This window comes from Pocillopora verrucosa, chromosome 4, assembly GCF_036669915.1.
Source record: "Pocillopora verrucosa isolate sample1 chromosome 4, ASM3666991v2, whole genome shotgun sequence".
NCBI classification, from domain to species: domain Eukaryota; kingdom Metazoa; phylum Cnidaria; class Anthozoa; order Scleractinia; family Pocilloporidae; genus Pocillopora; species Pocillopora verrucosa.
The window spans coordinates 8011466-8029005 of record NC_089315.1 but is presented as its reverse complement, the minus strand read 5'-3'; the positions used below and the strand labels follow the sequence as shown (position 1 = coordinate 8029005).

At 38.0% G+C, this 17540-nt stretch overlaps 2 protein-coding genes across 2 annotated transcripts; one reads left to right on the top strand and one right to left on the bottom strand.

Moving 5' to 3' along the window:
- Window positions 1-7658: 7658 nt before the first annotated feature.
- On the bottom strand, window positions 7659-8576 carry LOC131785683 (beta-1 adrenergic receptor-like). Its single transcript, XM_059102614.2, has one exon. The coding sequence runs from the start codon at window positions 8574-8576 to the stop codon at window positions 7659-7661; it is 918 nt and encodes a 305-aa protein (XP_058958597.2).
- Window positions 8577-15167: 6591 nt separating this feature from the next.
- On the top strand, window positions 15168-17222 carry LOC131785685 (beta-1 adrenergic receptor-like). Its single transcript, XM_059102616.2, has 2 exons — window positions 15168-15256; window positions 16081-17222. Exon 2 carries the CDS (start codon window positions 16131-16133, stop codon window positions 17040-17042), a length of 912 nt encoding a protein of 303 aa, XP_058958599.2. The 5' UTR covers window positions 15168-15256; window positions 16081-16130; the 3' UTR covers window positions 17043-17222.
- The last annotated feature ends 318 nt before the right edge of the window (window positions 17223-17540 follow it).

Genomic DNA, 17540 nt, shown 5'->3' with positions numbered 1-17540 from the left:
GACCCTATTTTATGCTGGCAACGAAACCTTTAAACCCAATTTTAATTAAGACCTGTATGAGAGGTATCTTGAAAGTTATGTTGAACTTATGTAACTTAATCTCTAGGTCTAATTTGTTTTAAAATCGACACTGGGTTGGAGAAGATTACCTCACTCAGTTTACAAATTTCACGCCGTCTTACATGTTCCTTTATCCTTAATAGTGTTTCGGTGTACAGACTCCTCGCCCTGTTATCAGGGACGAGATACAGGCAAGAGTTTGCAGTGCCGATCTACCAATATGGGTGAAAGAATTCAGTGTGGTTGGTTCCACCTACCTTTGGAAAAAGATATCATATCTACTTTCAAGTGGAGTATTGATAATATTAGAGCTGATGATCTCAACGTATTCCTTCTCCAGAATCTTTCACGTCACTCGAAGTCAGCAAATACGGGTGCAGGGTGAATTGACTGGGAAAAAAAAGGAACCTCATCAAACATGATGCGGTATGAAAAGAAGGTCATCAATGCTTTGTGGGTTCAACTTATATTAGCAGTCGGTTATCGTCCCTTTACTGTAGTGACGGTTGTAATCCTTATCCTAAGGCTTACCTCCACTCCTTTCCTGGCCGAAGAGCTTGCATTATGTTTAGTTTACGTCAAATTCTTTCTGAATCCTGTCCTTTATTGCTGGAAAATCAAGCGAAATCGAAGATCAGTGAAGAAATTATAACAGAAATTTATTCTTCTATATGCACGTAAACTTGATATACATAACGGTTTGCGTAACGAAATCTTGTGGTTTGTGAAAAGTTGCAAAATTTGTCTTTCATTTTCCCCTAATATTTTTGGTTTCTTTAAACAGTCAAGTAGTAGTAAAGGTTTTTCACTGGCTTGAAAAAGATGCGATTTAGAGCAAAAATGGTGCGACTCGTGAATAAATCGCGCTAATGAGAGCCAATCAGATTACAAGGATTAGCAGTGGTTTCAAAATGGATGTAGTAAATGTAAAGAACAAAATACGTCTTAGAGCAGTAGACAAATGTGTTGGGGGTGTCATGCAATAACTTCTTTCTTAATGAACAAGTGTAATGGAAAAAATGGAAAAGCTGTGATAATTTTATGGGACAGAGTTTGGCGATTATTAAAGTTGCCGATAGTTCCTTGTTGAATCCAAATATTTGTTTAAGGCTAAAGATTCCATAAATTCATACTTTTGCACTTGAAGAAAAGTATTCAACGGACACAAGAGATTATAATCTCTTGATGAACACCACAAAGTTTGAATTTGAGAGACAATCATAATTTATCGCCCAGGTAACCCGGGCGCGTTGGGAAAAAATCTTGCTTGAAACTCATTCAATCGAACGTTCATAGAAGTTCGCAAATTGATCGAACATTAGAATTTTAAAACTTCATAGAAACATTAAATGAGGACCATGTCTGATACAAAGAATGACATGATTTTTGTTGCTCCGCATGTGAAATGCATTTACGTAGAATTTAAATCTGAAAGAATCTCTGAAATAGTCCTCACGTATATGCCATGTCAATCAACTCGACATAAGAGTACTTCAAAGAATACCTCTTTGCGTAGCCGATCGTTCCAAGTTTGTAATAGCTGCAATCATTCCTCCTTTAAAAGTTAAGCATTGCACATCATTAAGTGCATTATTGCTCTTAGATTTAAAATTTTCCCGTATTAAAGAACCATAGGCTTTGCAGTAGTCAACTTCTAAGGAAAAAGGTAAATTTTTCCGTGAAAAATTTTAAAATGGTCATTAGACGCGCGACAACTTCTTTCGTTAGCAATTTGTGATATTAAATTTTGCACCGTGTAAAGGTGCCGCTGTTCTACGTTTTAAGTGCTTTATTATCTAGAGGCTGATGAATAAAAGTAGATGTATGCAATGCAATTTCTTTTTATCGGGGTTATGGCGATCCAAACGAATGATTGTCATATATGAACGTAGTATGAGACGCAGCACGCATTGTTCTGTGGCTGAGAGGCCCGAAACCCAGAGTTTGGGATTCGATTTCTTTTTAAGATTTTTGTTGTTGACCCACGTTGGTGAGAAAACGTATAAAAGAGTTCGTTAGTTATCGTTTTGCTGGCATTGTGTGGTTCTTGGAGTGCTACACTTGTAAATGCGCATTTTTAAAAAGGTGGCGCTGCTCTGGGTTTTAAGAGTTGCCAGTTGTTCTTTTAACTAGAGTGTTTCTGTGACGATCATCTTAGCTTGAAATGATTGTTGTCCGTAAAAACACTTAAAAATGGTCTTTAGACGAGTAACAGCTTCTTTCGTTAACAGTTTGTGATATTTAATTTTGCGGTATTCAGAGGTACCGCTGCTCCACGTTTTAAGAGCTTTATTTTCATGGGCTAATGAATAAAAGTGGGTTCATGCTCATAAGGGTCATCCAAACTAATGCTTGTCATATATGAACTTAGCAGTGACGTAGCACCCATGTCTAACTACCTGAGTGGTGAACTGCATCGCGCCCCGAAACTCGGAGGTTTGGGATTCGATTTATTGTTCAGATTTTTGTTGTTGTCCCACGCTGGTGGGAAAACATATGCAGTGAAGATCCTCTCAGCTTGAAATGAAAAACCTTGTGATTCTGGTCGCACTTCAAAAGGACGCATCCCTTCGTCCAACATGGAAAATTTTGCTTCGCAATTTGACGATTACCGATCTTTGCGCTGGCCTCATTTCACAGCCGTTAGCGATGACAATATTTTTGTCTCTTATTACGGAAAACTGGACCCTTTGTCGTAAGGCTAAAAATTCTGCATATATCGTGACCACGGTTTTCTTTGGTGTATCTCTAGCGACACTGACCTCCATTGCAGTGGAGAGACTCCTCGCCCTGTTCTTAGGGATAAGATATGGGCAAGTTGAAATTGTCAGGAGAACTCTCACGGTCGTCCTGTTTATATAGATGAAAATGTTGCGGTCGGCCTACTTTTAGCTTTAGAATACGATATCATTCCTCCTTTCAAGCGAAGTATTGATGACATTAGAGCTGATGATTTCAACGCATTCCTACTCCAGAATATTTTGCACCATTCGACGTCAATAAATGCAAGTGCAGAATGAATTAGCAGGGAAAAGAGCAGGAACCTCGCCAAACATGACGCGATATAAAAAGACGGTCATCGATGCTCGGCTATAAGTTCACCTTACATTCGCAGTCTGTTATCTTCCTTTTTGTGTTGTGACAGCTATAATCCTTATTCAAGAGCTAAACTCGTCGCTTTTCCTGGCTGAAGCACTTGCCGTATGTTTAGTGAAACCCAACTCGTCGCTGAATCAAGTCCTACCGCTGGAAAAGGGAATTCGAGGAGCAGTGAAGGAAACCATAACATAATTTTTCACTGGTTTCTCAACTTAAATCTAATATGCATTCATATAATTATGTGTAACGAAAATAAATCGTCTAGATAAATCGTGTTTTACACGATCAGTGAAAAGTATTTCAGATCGCGTTAGATTAGAAGGCCGAAGATTAAAGAAAATTAAAAAAATTATTTTACGGACACTAGAACGTTTGTATTAAAGAGACCAGTGATAATTTATGTTTGAGATCCCAAAATAATTTAACGTTATAATTTTATACTAAGCATGACTGAAATTTTTTTTTTTCAGTCGATCGGCAGTGCATTTATACAGTACCTATACACCCCACACATATGCGATGTCAGTTTACCCTATGGGCATGGTGACTAAAAAGAAGACCTTTTTGTGTATGAAGTTTGGAGATTTGAAAAACTAGCCGGCGCCTAAACTAGTGGATACCAATCGTTCTAAACTCGTAAGAATCGCAATCATTCCTCTTAAAAAATATTTCTTATTGCACATCATCAAACTGAATAAATTAGGGCCTCTAAGTTAAGAGGCTATGCAGTTGTTAAAGCTTTAAAGAAAAAATTAACATCGTTTTGATTTTATTTAAAATTTTTTTTTTTTTTTAAGTTATTTGTTATTATAATTCGTGTGTGAGGTCTGAGACTCCCCACTGTTCGACGGTCACCGAAAATACAGTGTTGTACTCGTCACAAAAAATTTAGATTGGCCCTAACATCTTATCCACTTACAAAAACTCACGTCTACAAACATTTCAAACGATAGGACAAGAAATTAAAGAAGTTTTTTAAACGACGAGTGCCATAATTTCACTATAATGTCAATTATTTTTGGCCTAGAGGGGATACTTTATCCTCTCTTACTTTGCCTTGATCAAAATAGAATTACCACGTAGACTTAACACGCGTTAAAAATAATGAAAAGGCTTTGGTGAGTTATTTCTTGGCGATTTATAGGTAATATTTCTAAATTTCAAGACCATTACGCCATATCAAGTTTACGATAAACCTTGCGCATGGCAAAAGTTAATCGGTATATTTTAGCACATATTTCATGGTTGTTCAAACAACCTTTCGACATACATTTCTTTCTAGCGAGCTGTAATGTGTTTCCAGTGGGGAACCCAGAAATCTCTGCGCAAACATGAGGATCCGATTACTGGCAACTCATTCACTTCTCGGGCTGCGCAGAATGAGTTATAAATTGGGCTTTCTTGTTAGTGTTGTCGTTCAATCACAAATTGCCGTCTCGCTGAAGCGCACGCGTGAGGGTACGTGCTGAAGTGCATGCGTAGTCAGCATAGAATGCTCACACGGTTGGGCAATGGCGGATTTATCGAAGGTGTTGTCGCTGAACCAAGAAAGAGTGAATAGTATGGAGTCTAAGGCGATAAAAACACGTACAAAGGTAAACACAGTTCGGGGTAAACCCGCAGTCCGCGAACTTTATGAGAGATCAATTTACGAGCGAACTATTATGAGTGAACGTTCTATCAAGGGTTGTGCAATATCACATTTAAGAATTTGTTCATGCTTAGCGTGCGTGTATCGAGTTGTGGATGCACGCGGGAAGTTTGGAGAGCACGAAAAATGCGTAAGAGTAGCTCGAGGCGCAGCCGAGGGTAACTCTAGCTTTTTGAGTGCTCTCCAAACTTCCCAAGTGCATCCATAACTCGATATACGCACGGCTAAAAGCATGAGTAAATTCTTTTATAACAGAGCGACAGCAAGGATCTGCGCGAAGAAGCCTTTTATTGTGATAGAGTGCAATTGTGATTATTTTGGTTTTGGTAAATTCCCAATCAACAACTGTGTACTTTATTCCCCAGGTTAAACAAATTTAAAAACAACAATAAAAGCGAAAATTTTACCTCTAAATGTTATTAATGACCTATTGGTGACCTTTTTTTGTTCCCAGTGAATGTCTTTCGGCCAAAATTTGCTGCAGCTGGTCTTCCGACAAATTTGCGAAACGGGCAACTTGCGAGTTTTTTTCGGCTTTAGTTTTGTTGCTTGTTGGATAAGGATCTGAAAGGTCAATGCCGATAGTAAAATTGGGAAGTTTTTCGCTGGTTTCTTCCATATTTCAAAGATAAGGAAAACTGCACTTCAGCTTAACAGGACGGAAACTCTGAACCCAGGTAAAAAAAAATGCTCACGTCATCTTATTTACGCACGGGCGTGCGTAAATAAAGATTTTGTTCATAGCAGCTCAATAGGACTTATATAGGGCGAGCACGCGCGTTATGTTATAACAGCTATTTACTGCTACGTAGACATTATCGTGTATTTAGACGTGATCGAGAATCCAGTAAAATACCAGTGCGAATCCTGAAATGTCTGAGGACCAAGAGCACAAAACTAAAGGAATTTGTTTACAAGTGTATTCTTCCAAGTATACCAAAGTCTTCCGAGCTGCAATGTTACATTCATATGATACACTATTAATATATATATATATATAAATAATAGGTCACCAAATGGGTGAAGTAGAACCATAAGATCGAGGAGACCTCTGTCAATCTAAATAATCAGCCGTAAAACCGGTAGAAAACCGCTTATCGGATTCGCGTATTGCATATTAAGATTCAAGGAACGAACATTGAGGGAGTTCACTAGATATTTTACCAAGCGCGTATTATAGTTCGAGACTCCGTAAGAAGCCCGAGTTCACGTAGTTATGCATCTTGTTCCCGTTTTACTTCCCAATTGAACTCTGTTTTAACACACTCCCGGAGACGGACACTCTCTCATAAGCGGACGCTGACCCTTGTCAAGGGGGAAATTTAGATTTTTCTTTTGTTTTCCCTCTCTCTCAAGCAAATGCACCATGCACAATAATGGACTCTCGGCAAAGAAATTTGTCTTAATTTGCAAATCAACGGAGATACGACCAAAGCAGCAGAGCAGTGCGGATCAGTATTGTCAAATCTCCATTTCTCCGCGGGAGAGCAGGGTGTCCGTTTGTTTGGCATTAACAAGGTCCGATATTATATTTGTAATGTCACTTTATGGCCGCAATGGTCATGGTCTACTTCCCTTCTTGTTTCTTCCGTTAGCGGAGATCCACCCTATTTTCTATGGTTTCCGCCAAGGGGAATAATTAGTAGGCGGATCGATTCAATAAGGTACACTCTTTCCAATTCCCGTCGCTGTCCGCTGACGCAGAGTTGTCTGTGCTACAGAAGCAGCAGGTTCCCAAACAGAAGATCTCCATGACGATAAAAGATGTAGAATTGCGCTTTATTTAATAGTTTTAGTCTTTGTATGTTTTCTTTAAAAGACCTCCCAGATATTCAAGGTGATTTTTAAGGTTCGTCAAATCTCCCCTTCTTTTCTTACAGTGGTTTTATTTATGCTGGTAAGCTATAGACGGTGCGTAACAGGTAGTCGTAAATATAAATATGATCAATCGTAGATTCTAATCACTTTATTGTTTGTTAAGTTCATTATACGCTCCCTACTGATCATGTTCAAGCATCGATAAACAACTCCACAGCAAAGTTTTGCTTACCCTACAACTTACCCTTTCATCAACCACGTCATGTAAAAAAGGTTGGGTGAGGGGTTAACGAGTGTAGTTCACACAACAATTTCCTTACTTCTGGCCTTTACTCAGAGAGACCTTAATAATTAGCAAAAGGGTAGGGATATAACCATTCTTGGCCTCTGAAATATGTCTTTGTTAGGGAAATATATTTTTACACTACAAAGATCCGGTTAGCAACTTTCTCTTGACTTGCAATACAATCCCTTGTAAACATTTAAAGAAAACGTGATGTAATACCGACTTCAAAGAGGTACCGTCTGAATAAATGATGTCTTTTTAATTATTATTTCCATAGCCTGTTTTCTGAATATTGATTGAAAAACACACACACTTTCGTGGTAATGAACTTAATGCTTCCGTACCCAAAGAAAATATTGACATATTACTCTCTAAAACATCTGTACTACAAAAAGTCAACGAAAACTTCCCTGAAAAGTGAAAATCAATTCTAACCCAAAAAAAAATTTGCGGCTAAAGCTAGAATAATTGAATAGGTAATTATTATTCACAGGTTGGATGGAGTTAGGAAATTTATATTCAAGCCGTTTCTGAGTTTGACAACAACTTGATTTAGTGTAACCGTGCAGTTGTTTTCACAAACTTGAAAATCAGTTTTAGGCCAGTCTCTAGGGGGAACAGTTACCAACTAACTAAGCTACTCTTCATTTTTGTTTTACGAAATATCAGTTATGCGTTATGAATTTAAACAGCCAGCTCCCCGTTTGAACGGTCTCTGAACTGAAGACAAAACATTTCTCCAAATCACCGTCTTTCAAGAAATCGAAATGTGCGTGATAGTGCTTCATAGAACTCGTCGTTTCTCAAACAATACACCCATGGGTTGATTGCCGATGAAGTAAACGCTGTTGTTTCAACAAATGTCCACACGGTGTAGTAGTTTGCGTTATGAGACCCTTTGGTATTGAAGTAATGTACAAAACCAGTTATGAGACTTGGCAACCAGGAAACCACAAATAGCCCCACTATGATACTAACTGTTTTAGCAGCCTTGTAGTTCTTTTTAGTTCTTCTAATAATGTCTTGATTCTGCTCACAGCTGCTCGTCGGGTTTATGCTATTGTAATGCCCTAAGGCGGCTTTTAAAATTCGAATAGAACAGAACATGATTATAGACATTGGAAATAATATTGTCATAACTGTAAATGATATATACAATGTTGATAAAGCTGTTATATCCTGAACCATGAACCTTGAGCAGGGTAAGACAAGGGACATAAACCATACATTAGCTATCAGTAAATAACATCTTCTGTTGGTGAGAAAATCGTGGTAGCGCAGAGGATGAATGATGGCTACATACCTGTCCAGGCTAACACAGCATAAGTTAAATGTTGTTGCCACAGTAGTGTGGATCCACAGATAATCTATACCCCTACCGAAGGTTTCAATGTAGGCTTTATTAGAATTATAACCCAAACATCGTATGACTATCCAGACTGGGTCTATAACAAGTCCTACTAAAAAGTCTGCAGCGGCCAACGAGGTCAGGAATAGGTTAGACATTGTTCTTAGAGATCTTTTTTTGGAAATCAACCACAGGACAATTCCATTTCCAACTATTGTCACTAAACCTGCGACACCCAACCACGTTGCTAAAGCGATCTTTGCCTCTAACGGTAGCGGTTTACCTTGATTTCCCGAAGTGCGTGTGTCGTTCATTTCTACAGCGTCGACTTCTTTATCGACCTCCTGTTTCTCTTCTGATCAAAAACGTTTTCTGATTACGAATTTTACCTAATCTAGAGTGTTATTTGAAATTCATTCATGAGACATCGGCTGTCAATTCGTCAAGATATAGTTGGCTTTGACGTTCATTGGTCGAATTCAGTTCTCGGCAGATATTGGTCATATCTTTAGAAATTTTTTAAAGTTTTGACGTTGATTGGTCGAATTCTGTTCTCGGCAGATATTGGTCATATCTTTAAATTTTTTTTTAACGTTTTGTCATCATTATTTTTATGCGAAGTGATCGTTATTATTAGTTACATGCTGTTAGGCATTGTTGCGCTCGCCAGGAGGCGTTCATTTCCTCTTCGCCGATATTCTATATCAACCTTCAGTTCCCCTTCTGATCAAAGACATTTGCTGATTACGAATTGTACTTCACTCTGTGTGACATTTGAAATTAATTTTTGAGACTTTGACTGCCAATTCGTCGCGACACTGTTGGCTCTGATGTTGATTAGTAGAAGTTAATCTTCCGGAGCTATTTTTGCCGTCGTTTATAATGTTTATAAGGTCCATTTGTCGTTATCATTTCTATGCAAAGTGATCAAAACCTTTTTTTTACGCTGTCAACGTTCTAAATAGACACAACAAAATTAAGCTAGGAAAAAGATCTTTAACGTGCTACAAAGTGGACACTAGGATGGATGATATACATGTCATTCAAGATCACCTAAATCCAAGATGGCGTCTAGTTATCGATCGAGATGCATGTGTTGCGTTTTGGAAACAAACTTAACGAGGAAGTTTGCTGCGGATTTATCTTTGCAAACCTTTTTAATTCACTATATCTCTTGGTAAGGTTATGATGAAACATTCTAGTCGCCAATTTGGCGACTTATCTTCAGGATTTGGTCGCCAAAGTGAAAAATTCACGCCCTGTTATTAATTAATAATTAAGCATTGTTGCACTTGTCAGGTGTTTCGTTACTGCTTATTTCTATCGATTTGTTGTTGATATCTCGAAAGAGAAAACAAATTAAATGGGTTTATATTTTATGGCAACGCTTTAGAGTGACTTGAGCATCGATATCGCGCGTGTCAGATCTAGAGACTGTGTGCAGTCCTTGTTGCTGTAAGTAGCGACGAAGAACCTCTGAGACACCTTTAATGTAGGGCAGAAACACTGTAAATTTGAAATCTTGCGCGAGCTCTTCATTTGTTGTTGATCTTTTTGTCGTTGGTATCTTTCGTACAAATGTGGGCGGATATCTGTTAGAAACAAGAAGTTATGGAGCGCACGATGCACTGAGTCGAGAAAGATAACACCATTCCCTTTTATTGATACGACACTGATCAATATTTAGCCAATAATTCAAATCACCATCAGTCAGTAAAACAGGATATAGCTTAGCGCCTGTAAGACTGGGCCTAACAGCTCATTTCAAAACCATCAACTATCTCTTAAGGAGGCTCCATAGGGTTTTTGCTGAATGTTGGCGCGCGCCAGCGTAATATTTTTCTAGAAAATGTTTATGTTTTCGCCTTTCATGGTCACTAAAAGCCATCAAAAGGCAATGAGTAAGGTTCGGACTATCGTTTACTGTTGTAAATATTGTCAAAATGACTTTCGTTATTAAGCGATGGCTCCACGAAGAGAGGCGCTCGCCAGCGATAATTTGGCTTTACCTTTGATTTTCTTCAATTTGTCTCGGTGAAATCTCTAAAAATTTTCCCAATTTGTGAAAATTGTCCTGCCGATCCCTTAAAAGCCGAAAAAAATAGGAGTTACAAGGGCAGTTTCCTCGCTATTTGCAATTTGTGTTTTCTTCCACTATCTTAAATTTGAGCTTATGGAATCATAATCAACATGTACAGGCACCAGGAAGGGCAAAAATATGTTTAACGGTCCAGCAAATCTTAGGAAATTCCACTGAGGAAACGCGATAAATTTTACTCGAAAGTAAGAAGTAGAAGGTTGAAATCATCACCAGTATTGCTATAAATAGTTCAGCGAAAAGGAAATATAATGTCATGTTCCAAAGGTAAAGTAAACCGATTAGAGTGCTTTTCATCCGCATTAACAGGACGATCACGCGTATTCTCTTGACATTTGCAATTTGCCGCTATATCTAATTCCTGTTTAAGGGCCTGGAGTTTGTCAACTGCCATGGAGGTTAGAATCAAAAGGGATACCGCTGAGAAAATCGTGGTAACTACACATACAGAATATTTAGCCGTACGACAGAGGGTCCGCCACTTTTAGGTGATAGCAGACAAGAGTAGGGTAAACGTTAGCGGCTTTGAAATGAGGCCGGAATAAAGATCGGTTATTGTCAAAGTGCGAAGCAGAAGTTTTGATGGCGGATGGAGGGATGTGTCCTTTTCAAGGGAGACTAAAATCAAAAGATTTTCCAGAGTCGGTTATATGGAAAGAATAAAGGGGTAAGTTTCTAAAGAAACTGTGGTGCTGCGTCGGTGGGAGAGTATAGCAGGTAAGTTAGTGTTAACAACTGGGTTGAAGACGTAAATTAGCCACCGTAAAGAGTAAAAAAGCTGACGTTTCGAGCGTTAGCCCTTCGTCAGAGCGATTGGAAGATATATGGAAAGAACCACTTACGAGACGGCAGGAGATGTGCAAAACCAAGGGAGAAAATTTTGTCCATCCCAATGTCGACTGCAAAACAGATTAGACCCTGCTGCGATTTAGCTATTTAGATTCAACAGCATTTGTCAGATACCTCTAATACAAATCCTAACGAACACTGGGTTGAATCGCCTCAGCTATTAAATAGTGTCGACTCTGCTGTTCAGCTACAGTTCAAAATTCTTGAGTGAAGGGTCAGGTGTGGCTTTCAAATAGCGGTCTGTCAAAAAACACAAGGAATTTTGTAAAGCACATTCACTCTTAAAGCTTTTTCGGCAACACTTTTATCTCGTTATATATAAGCCCTAGAAAATATAGCATTTTAAGAGCCGGAAGGGGGGCACCTTTGAACATTGCGCTTTTACGTCTACAACATTTAATATCCCATTTTCTTAACAGGTAATAAGGATTAACACGAAACTGAATCGCAAATTTCTGAGTTTCGTTGGTCGCTGCTTTATCACTCAGCTGTAGAACAATCTTCAGCGCACTACACATACTTAGTTCATCTTGTTCATTGTTCCCACTGGTGCCGCCAAAAGCAGCTTTTTTCCCAAAACTTTGCGCATCTCAAGTGGTACTTTGCTAATGGCTTATAAATGTTTTACTGGAAATGTTATTCACTCCCCTAGTCCACAGACTAAGATTTAGGCCAAACTTTCGTAACTACGATTGTTATATAGATATTCAGATAAGTGAAAAGTTAAACACGCACGCTGAATATACCATTTATGTCTTCAATGTGCAGGTAACAGTCGTCATGGTAAATGGGCTTATCAAATCGGCCAATTACATTTTCATGAAAAGCATTCGTTACTTTACTAGGGTTGAATTCAGCTTCTGTTAAAATTTAAAGTTATGAGATATTGATGAAAAAACAATGGATATACTGGCAATTTCTTATGTTTCAAATATATGAAAGCTTAACCACACATAGTGGACATATCATTTATTTCCCAAAGGAACAACTGATTGCCTTGAGACGGTAAGGCTCGATCCAAAACTCGGATTTGTCAGACACAAATCAAAATAGCTTTAACAGGACTTAAACGACTCGCATCACAAATAAGGATTAGCCAGTATTTCTATACAGGCCTGAAAAAATTAAGAATTGTATAGACCTTCAGTGGTCTGATTACTCAGAACAGTTTTTTCGAAGTTAAAGCAGTCAATGGTTGAACTTATTTAGAACAGTACTTGGTTTTTTCACGTGCGCCATCTTGACTTTCTCCTGAAAGCCATTTTGATCTCGTTTGTTAGTCTCTTCAAACTAATCACAGCTGAATTAAAGGTGTTTTCAAAAAGAGACTCCTTCATGAATTATATTTTAAATCGGCCTCGAACCTTTTCCTGGGTAGTAGATTGCTTATAGGAAGTTTCTTCATTTCTTTTTTTTTTTTGCTGCATTTGTCAAAGCTGTCACGAGGAAATGAATTTGCAGCACAACTCTTCCAAACTCGAGAACCCATTTGGACATATTTTTGACAACATTGTAGGAAAGCCCCGCTGTGGCTAGTTAAAATAAGTCCACGCATATGCAAAATATCTTCATATGGGGAAAAAGTAGTCGTCTTGATAACGGACTAACCATATCGGCCAATTTAATTTTCATGACAGACATTCAATAGAGAAAGATTTTTTTTCATCTCGTCACGAGCGTGGGACAAAGAAAAAATTCAGAGTCCCCATGAGGAACTGAACCTCAGGCCTTCGGATTTTGCGCTCAGATGCTGTAACCACTGAGTCACAGTGACTCCACAGTGAGCGAGGTCTATTACGAGTTTCATGACACGCTTCTTGCATACTGCTAAGATCAGCAATGTCGATAGCGTAATGTTTGTAGGTAGAAATAAGAGAGGTGGTAAGTTTTGAGCTCGGTAAAGAAATAAAGAAAGATGGTTTTTTCGTCTTGTTACGAGCGTGGGACAAAGAAAAAATTCTGAGTCCCCTTTTTGTCATTTCTATTTCTTTACCGAGCGAGGCGAGGTCCGTCATGCGAGTCCAATAAAAACAGTGAAAACAATTTGATGCTAAGTGGCCACGCAGATCTGTCTTTCGAGCTATAAACAAAATATTAATGCAAATAAGCTGTAGCGAAAACCATCGGTCAAGAGAAACAATGCTTGACAGCAGGGAATTAATAACAACGGTCATTTCCCACGGAAAAGATAATATGACAAAATGGTATGAACATAAATGACGGTAAATATATGAAAGTCATATATTTCACTACTGCTCAAGTAGTATTCATTACTGCGAAGATCGCTTTCATATTCACGGTATGAACATAACAAAAGATCGAAACAATAGCGACGAAAGTCTGGCTTAAACCACATCCGCATCGTAGTAAACAGTACTTGGACATTTAACTGAGGTCTGCAACTTAATTTAAAAGTTTGTCCAAAGTAATGGACAATTCACTTTCTTCGAACATTTTTGACAAGAAGTAAAAACAAAGTTTGATAGAGAAATCGACACATTTCATCAAGACATTTTTAGAAGAATTAAAAAGAACTACAAGGCTGCTAAAACAGTTAGTATCATAGTGGGGCTATTTGTGGTTTCCTGGTTTCCAAATCCTATCACTGGTTTCGCGCACTATTTCAGCAACAAAGTGTCCTATAACTCAGCCTACTACTCCGTGTAGATATTTGTTGAATCAGTGGCGTTTACCTCATCTGCATTCAACCCATGGGTGTATTGTTTGCGAAACAACGAGTTCTATGAAGCATTATCACGCTCATTTCGATTTCTTAAAAGACTATATTTGAGGAACGACACCGTCTTTGGTTCAAAGACTGCAGGGACCTGACTGTATATATTCATAACACACAATAATTGTTTTCAGGCTATCCGCTGAAAAAAAGAAACATCTAGAGTAGCTTGGTAAGATAGTTGCTCGGTAAATAATTATTTTCAAGTTTAGGGAAACAGCTGGTTACACTGAATTAAGTTGTTGTCAAAACTATAAAAGCTTTTCACTTGGGAATGAATATTAATTTCTTAAACCATTAGGCTTGTCAATCATTTATTACCTAAGTTATAAGTTATTTTTTTTCGGCAAAGGTTTAGTATTTAACTTGGTAATTGGGTAGAATTGACCTTTGTTTTTCAGTGGAATTTTTCAGTGGACGATTTTGTTTTACAGAGGTTGTTTTTCAGAGACTTTCGATGATATTTCCTCGGGGTGTTGAAGCAATGGCCATTGGCCAGGAAACTAATCCAAGTAATTGCAATAAATTATGTTCCAAAATCAGAAATAGGAAAATAGTATGAGAAAAACTTATCAGCGATCCAGACGAAATTTCGTTTAAGTTGATATTATATGAAGTTTTCTGAACTTGGCAGTGTTTACAAAGAATTTTATAGCAAGTAATTGGAGAGTTATCAACTGAATCTTTATCGTAAATGCTCATGGTTGAACAACACGTGCCAGAAAATTACATGAAAAATTTATTGTAACATGGGCTTACTTAGTCTAGATAAATCGTTTAATTTTTTAAAGTTCTTGAAATCCAGCAAATTCAAAAGAAACAAGTTTAATCCGAGTGCCATATGATAAACTATCTACTAACCTCGCTAGCTCGAGTTGTACTGAGGAATCTTGGCTCTCGGTCGTCTCAGTACGGACCTCGCTGTGCTCGGTCGGCTCTGCCATTACCTTGGGCCAATAATCCTCAGTACGGCCCTCGCGCTCGGTGGGTAAGAAATCAATCTTCTTGCATCTATTTTGTATACGTTAGGCAAAAAGACTTTCTCTTGACAAACAGATAATGTTGCATTCATGGAATAAATAAAGGGAACTGAGTAAACAAAATGATGTGTTTGCCGTTTGAACAATTGCCGCATTTAAATTATTTATAGCTACACCAGAAGAATATTGATATGCACAGGCTCAATGTGATCCCGTTCCTTTCCGTTTTTAGTCAGAATTCTGGAAACATTTCTGTGATCTTACCTCGTTAATCAATGTGGATTTTTCCGGTGGGGCCAAATTTACACTGACGTTAAAAGGGCAAGTAGTCGGGTAAGTAAAATTGTAACTGTAAAGTTGTTTGTCTGCGCTCTTCAAGACCAGTAAAAAGCGAGTTTGAGAAAAAAGAAAGAGAGCAGAATCGTCATGAAAACATGACTTGTAGTTGATTTTATCAATTGATCTTGTAAATATTTATGATACGACATACATAGTTTACCAGCATTAACGAAGGCACTGCAAGAAGAGAAGGAAAGACTTGATAGACCTTTAGAACAACATGAATGTCAAAGAACTACTAAAGAGATCATACAGAGGCTAATATAAATACAGCGCGCTTCTTCATTTTAAGCTTTCGTCTTCATGATCTTCTAATTGGCAGTCTGGTGCACTCGTGTAGCTTCAAATTCTATAGACTAGAATTTTTCCATGACGGGAAGGAATTGTAGTACAAACATCAAATTTGTTATTTCTCACTTGAGTGGGACGTCATGTTTTCATTCGACATGGGGTAGTTTTGTCACCTTGCTTGCAAATACTGGCCATTTGTATTACAATTGACCGTTGTTGAATGTTTTGACGGGCGAAATGATTATTCAGTAACAACATTCGACATATTATTCGACTTGCGTCCTTCCAAAAATTTAGTTAATGAGAAATTTGAGAGGTTGCCAGTTAACACTGTTGCGAGAGCGACAGCATAGCAAAGTTGAAAATGATTCACCACTCAGGCACTGCAGTTGAAAGCAGGCCACCGGTGTTTCCTAAATAATTAATTATGTTCTTCGATGGTGATTTTTATCAGTTGGACTCAACAATATGTGAAATCTATTAAAATTGTACTAAATCTATGAACCCTTTTTGTCATCTTATATTAGAGGATTCACGCCAAGTTCGCATGCAGTCCTGTGAAAGACGCCGTTGAAATATGAACAGCATCATTGAAGAGTTTAACCAAGAAGAAAGGATCATTTTAGCAGCCTGGTTCAGTGTCACAGGTCTGGTGGCCGTAATTGGCAACACTGTTGTCTTATGGTTGATCGCCAGAAATCATTCCCTCAGAATAATTTCGAATTTTTTCATTGCTTCATTGGCTGTGGCGGACTTGTCGGTAGGACTTGTTATAAACCCTGTATGGGCAACGGCCAGGTGCATCAATTATGACGAAGACAGTTATCTGAAAACTTACGGTAAAGCTATTGATTATCTGTGGATACACACCACTGTAGCTACAACGTTCAACCTATGCTGCATTAGTCTGGACAGGTATATTACCATCATTCATCCGCTCCGCTATCAAGAGCTTCTTACTAACACGAGAAGTTATCTCATCATAGCTTCTGTATGGGTCTTGTCGTTTCTTCTCCCCTGTTCAAGGTTTTTTGTGAGAGATGATTCTATTGAGTTGTGGTTGTCTTTTACAATCATAACAGTGTTAATTCCTATGATCATCATTGTGTTCTGTTCCATTCGAATATTGAAAGCCTCTGCGACGCAGTCCAGGAGAATAAATGTTGTCACTTTACAGAATCAAGAATCCGTGAACAGACGAAAACAGAACTTAAAAGCTGCTAAAACAGTTAGTATTGTGGTGGGACTATTCGTTGTTTGCTGGCTGCCGAGTCTAGTGACTTCTTTCACTCAATATTTGAGCAAATATGTGGTTTACTCCACCATGTATCATAAGGTTTGGACTATTGTCGAGGCGGTTGCTTTTACTTCCGCGGCAATCGACCCGTGGGTTTATTGTTTGCGAAACAGCAAATTCTATGAAGCATTTAATCGCACTTTTCGAGTACGCGGAAGACAAATTATAGAACAAACTTCCGCTCGTCGTTAAACCAAGAGAAATCATTACGTAAACGAATAATAGTAACCAAAAACATGTTGATTTTTAATGGTAAGAAAATGTTTGAGATCTAATATTCTGATGTGCACACTGTCGTATTTTCCATAAACGTCGAACAGTTGACAGTTTCAGATAAGACACAAAAAATTATAATAACAAATAAAGCCAACTCAAACCAGAACTAGAAATTGCAAATTAAAACTTTTGTAAAGAGTGCTATAGAAAACACTTGTGTTTTAAATATAATTAAACGAATTTAATTTTGCATGTAAAATTTTCATTAGGAACAAAAGGAGGTTGATTTTTGCCTTCAAATTTTGACTTCTACAAAGCATATGGCTTTTTATTCTCCAGAAAATTGTAAACTAAGAGGCTTCAATGCATTTAATGATATGCAGTAATAAATTTCTAAAGGATTAAGGCCAGCTATTCCTATGAATATAGACCAATTTATAATCACTTGGGCGCCGGTTGTTTTTTTAAAGTTCC

Excerpts from the sequence above, each read along its gene's own strand:
- LOC131785683 (XM_059102614.2), bottom strand. The coding sequence starts at position 8,576 with ATGAACGACACACGCACTTCGGGAAATCAAGGTAAACCGCTACCGTTA.
- LOC131785685 (XM_059102616.2), top strand. The coding sequence starts at position 16,131 with ATGAACAGCATCATTGAAGAGTTTAACCAAGAAGAAAGGATCATTTTA.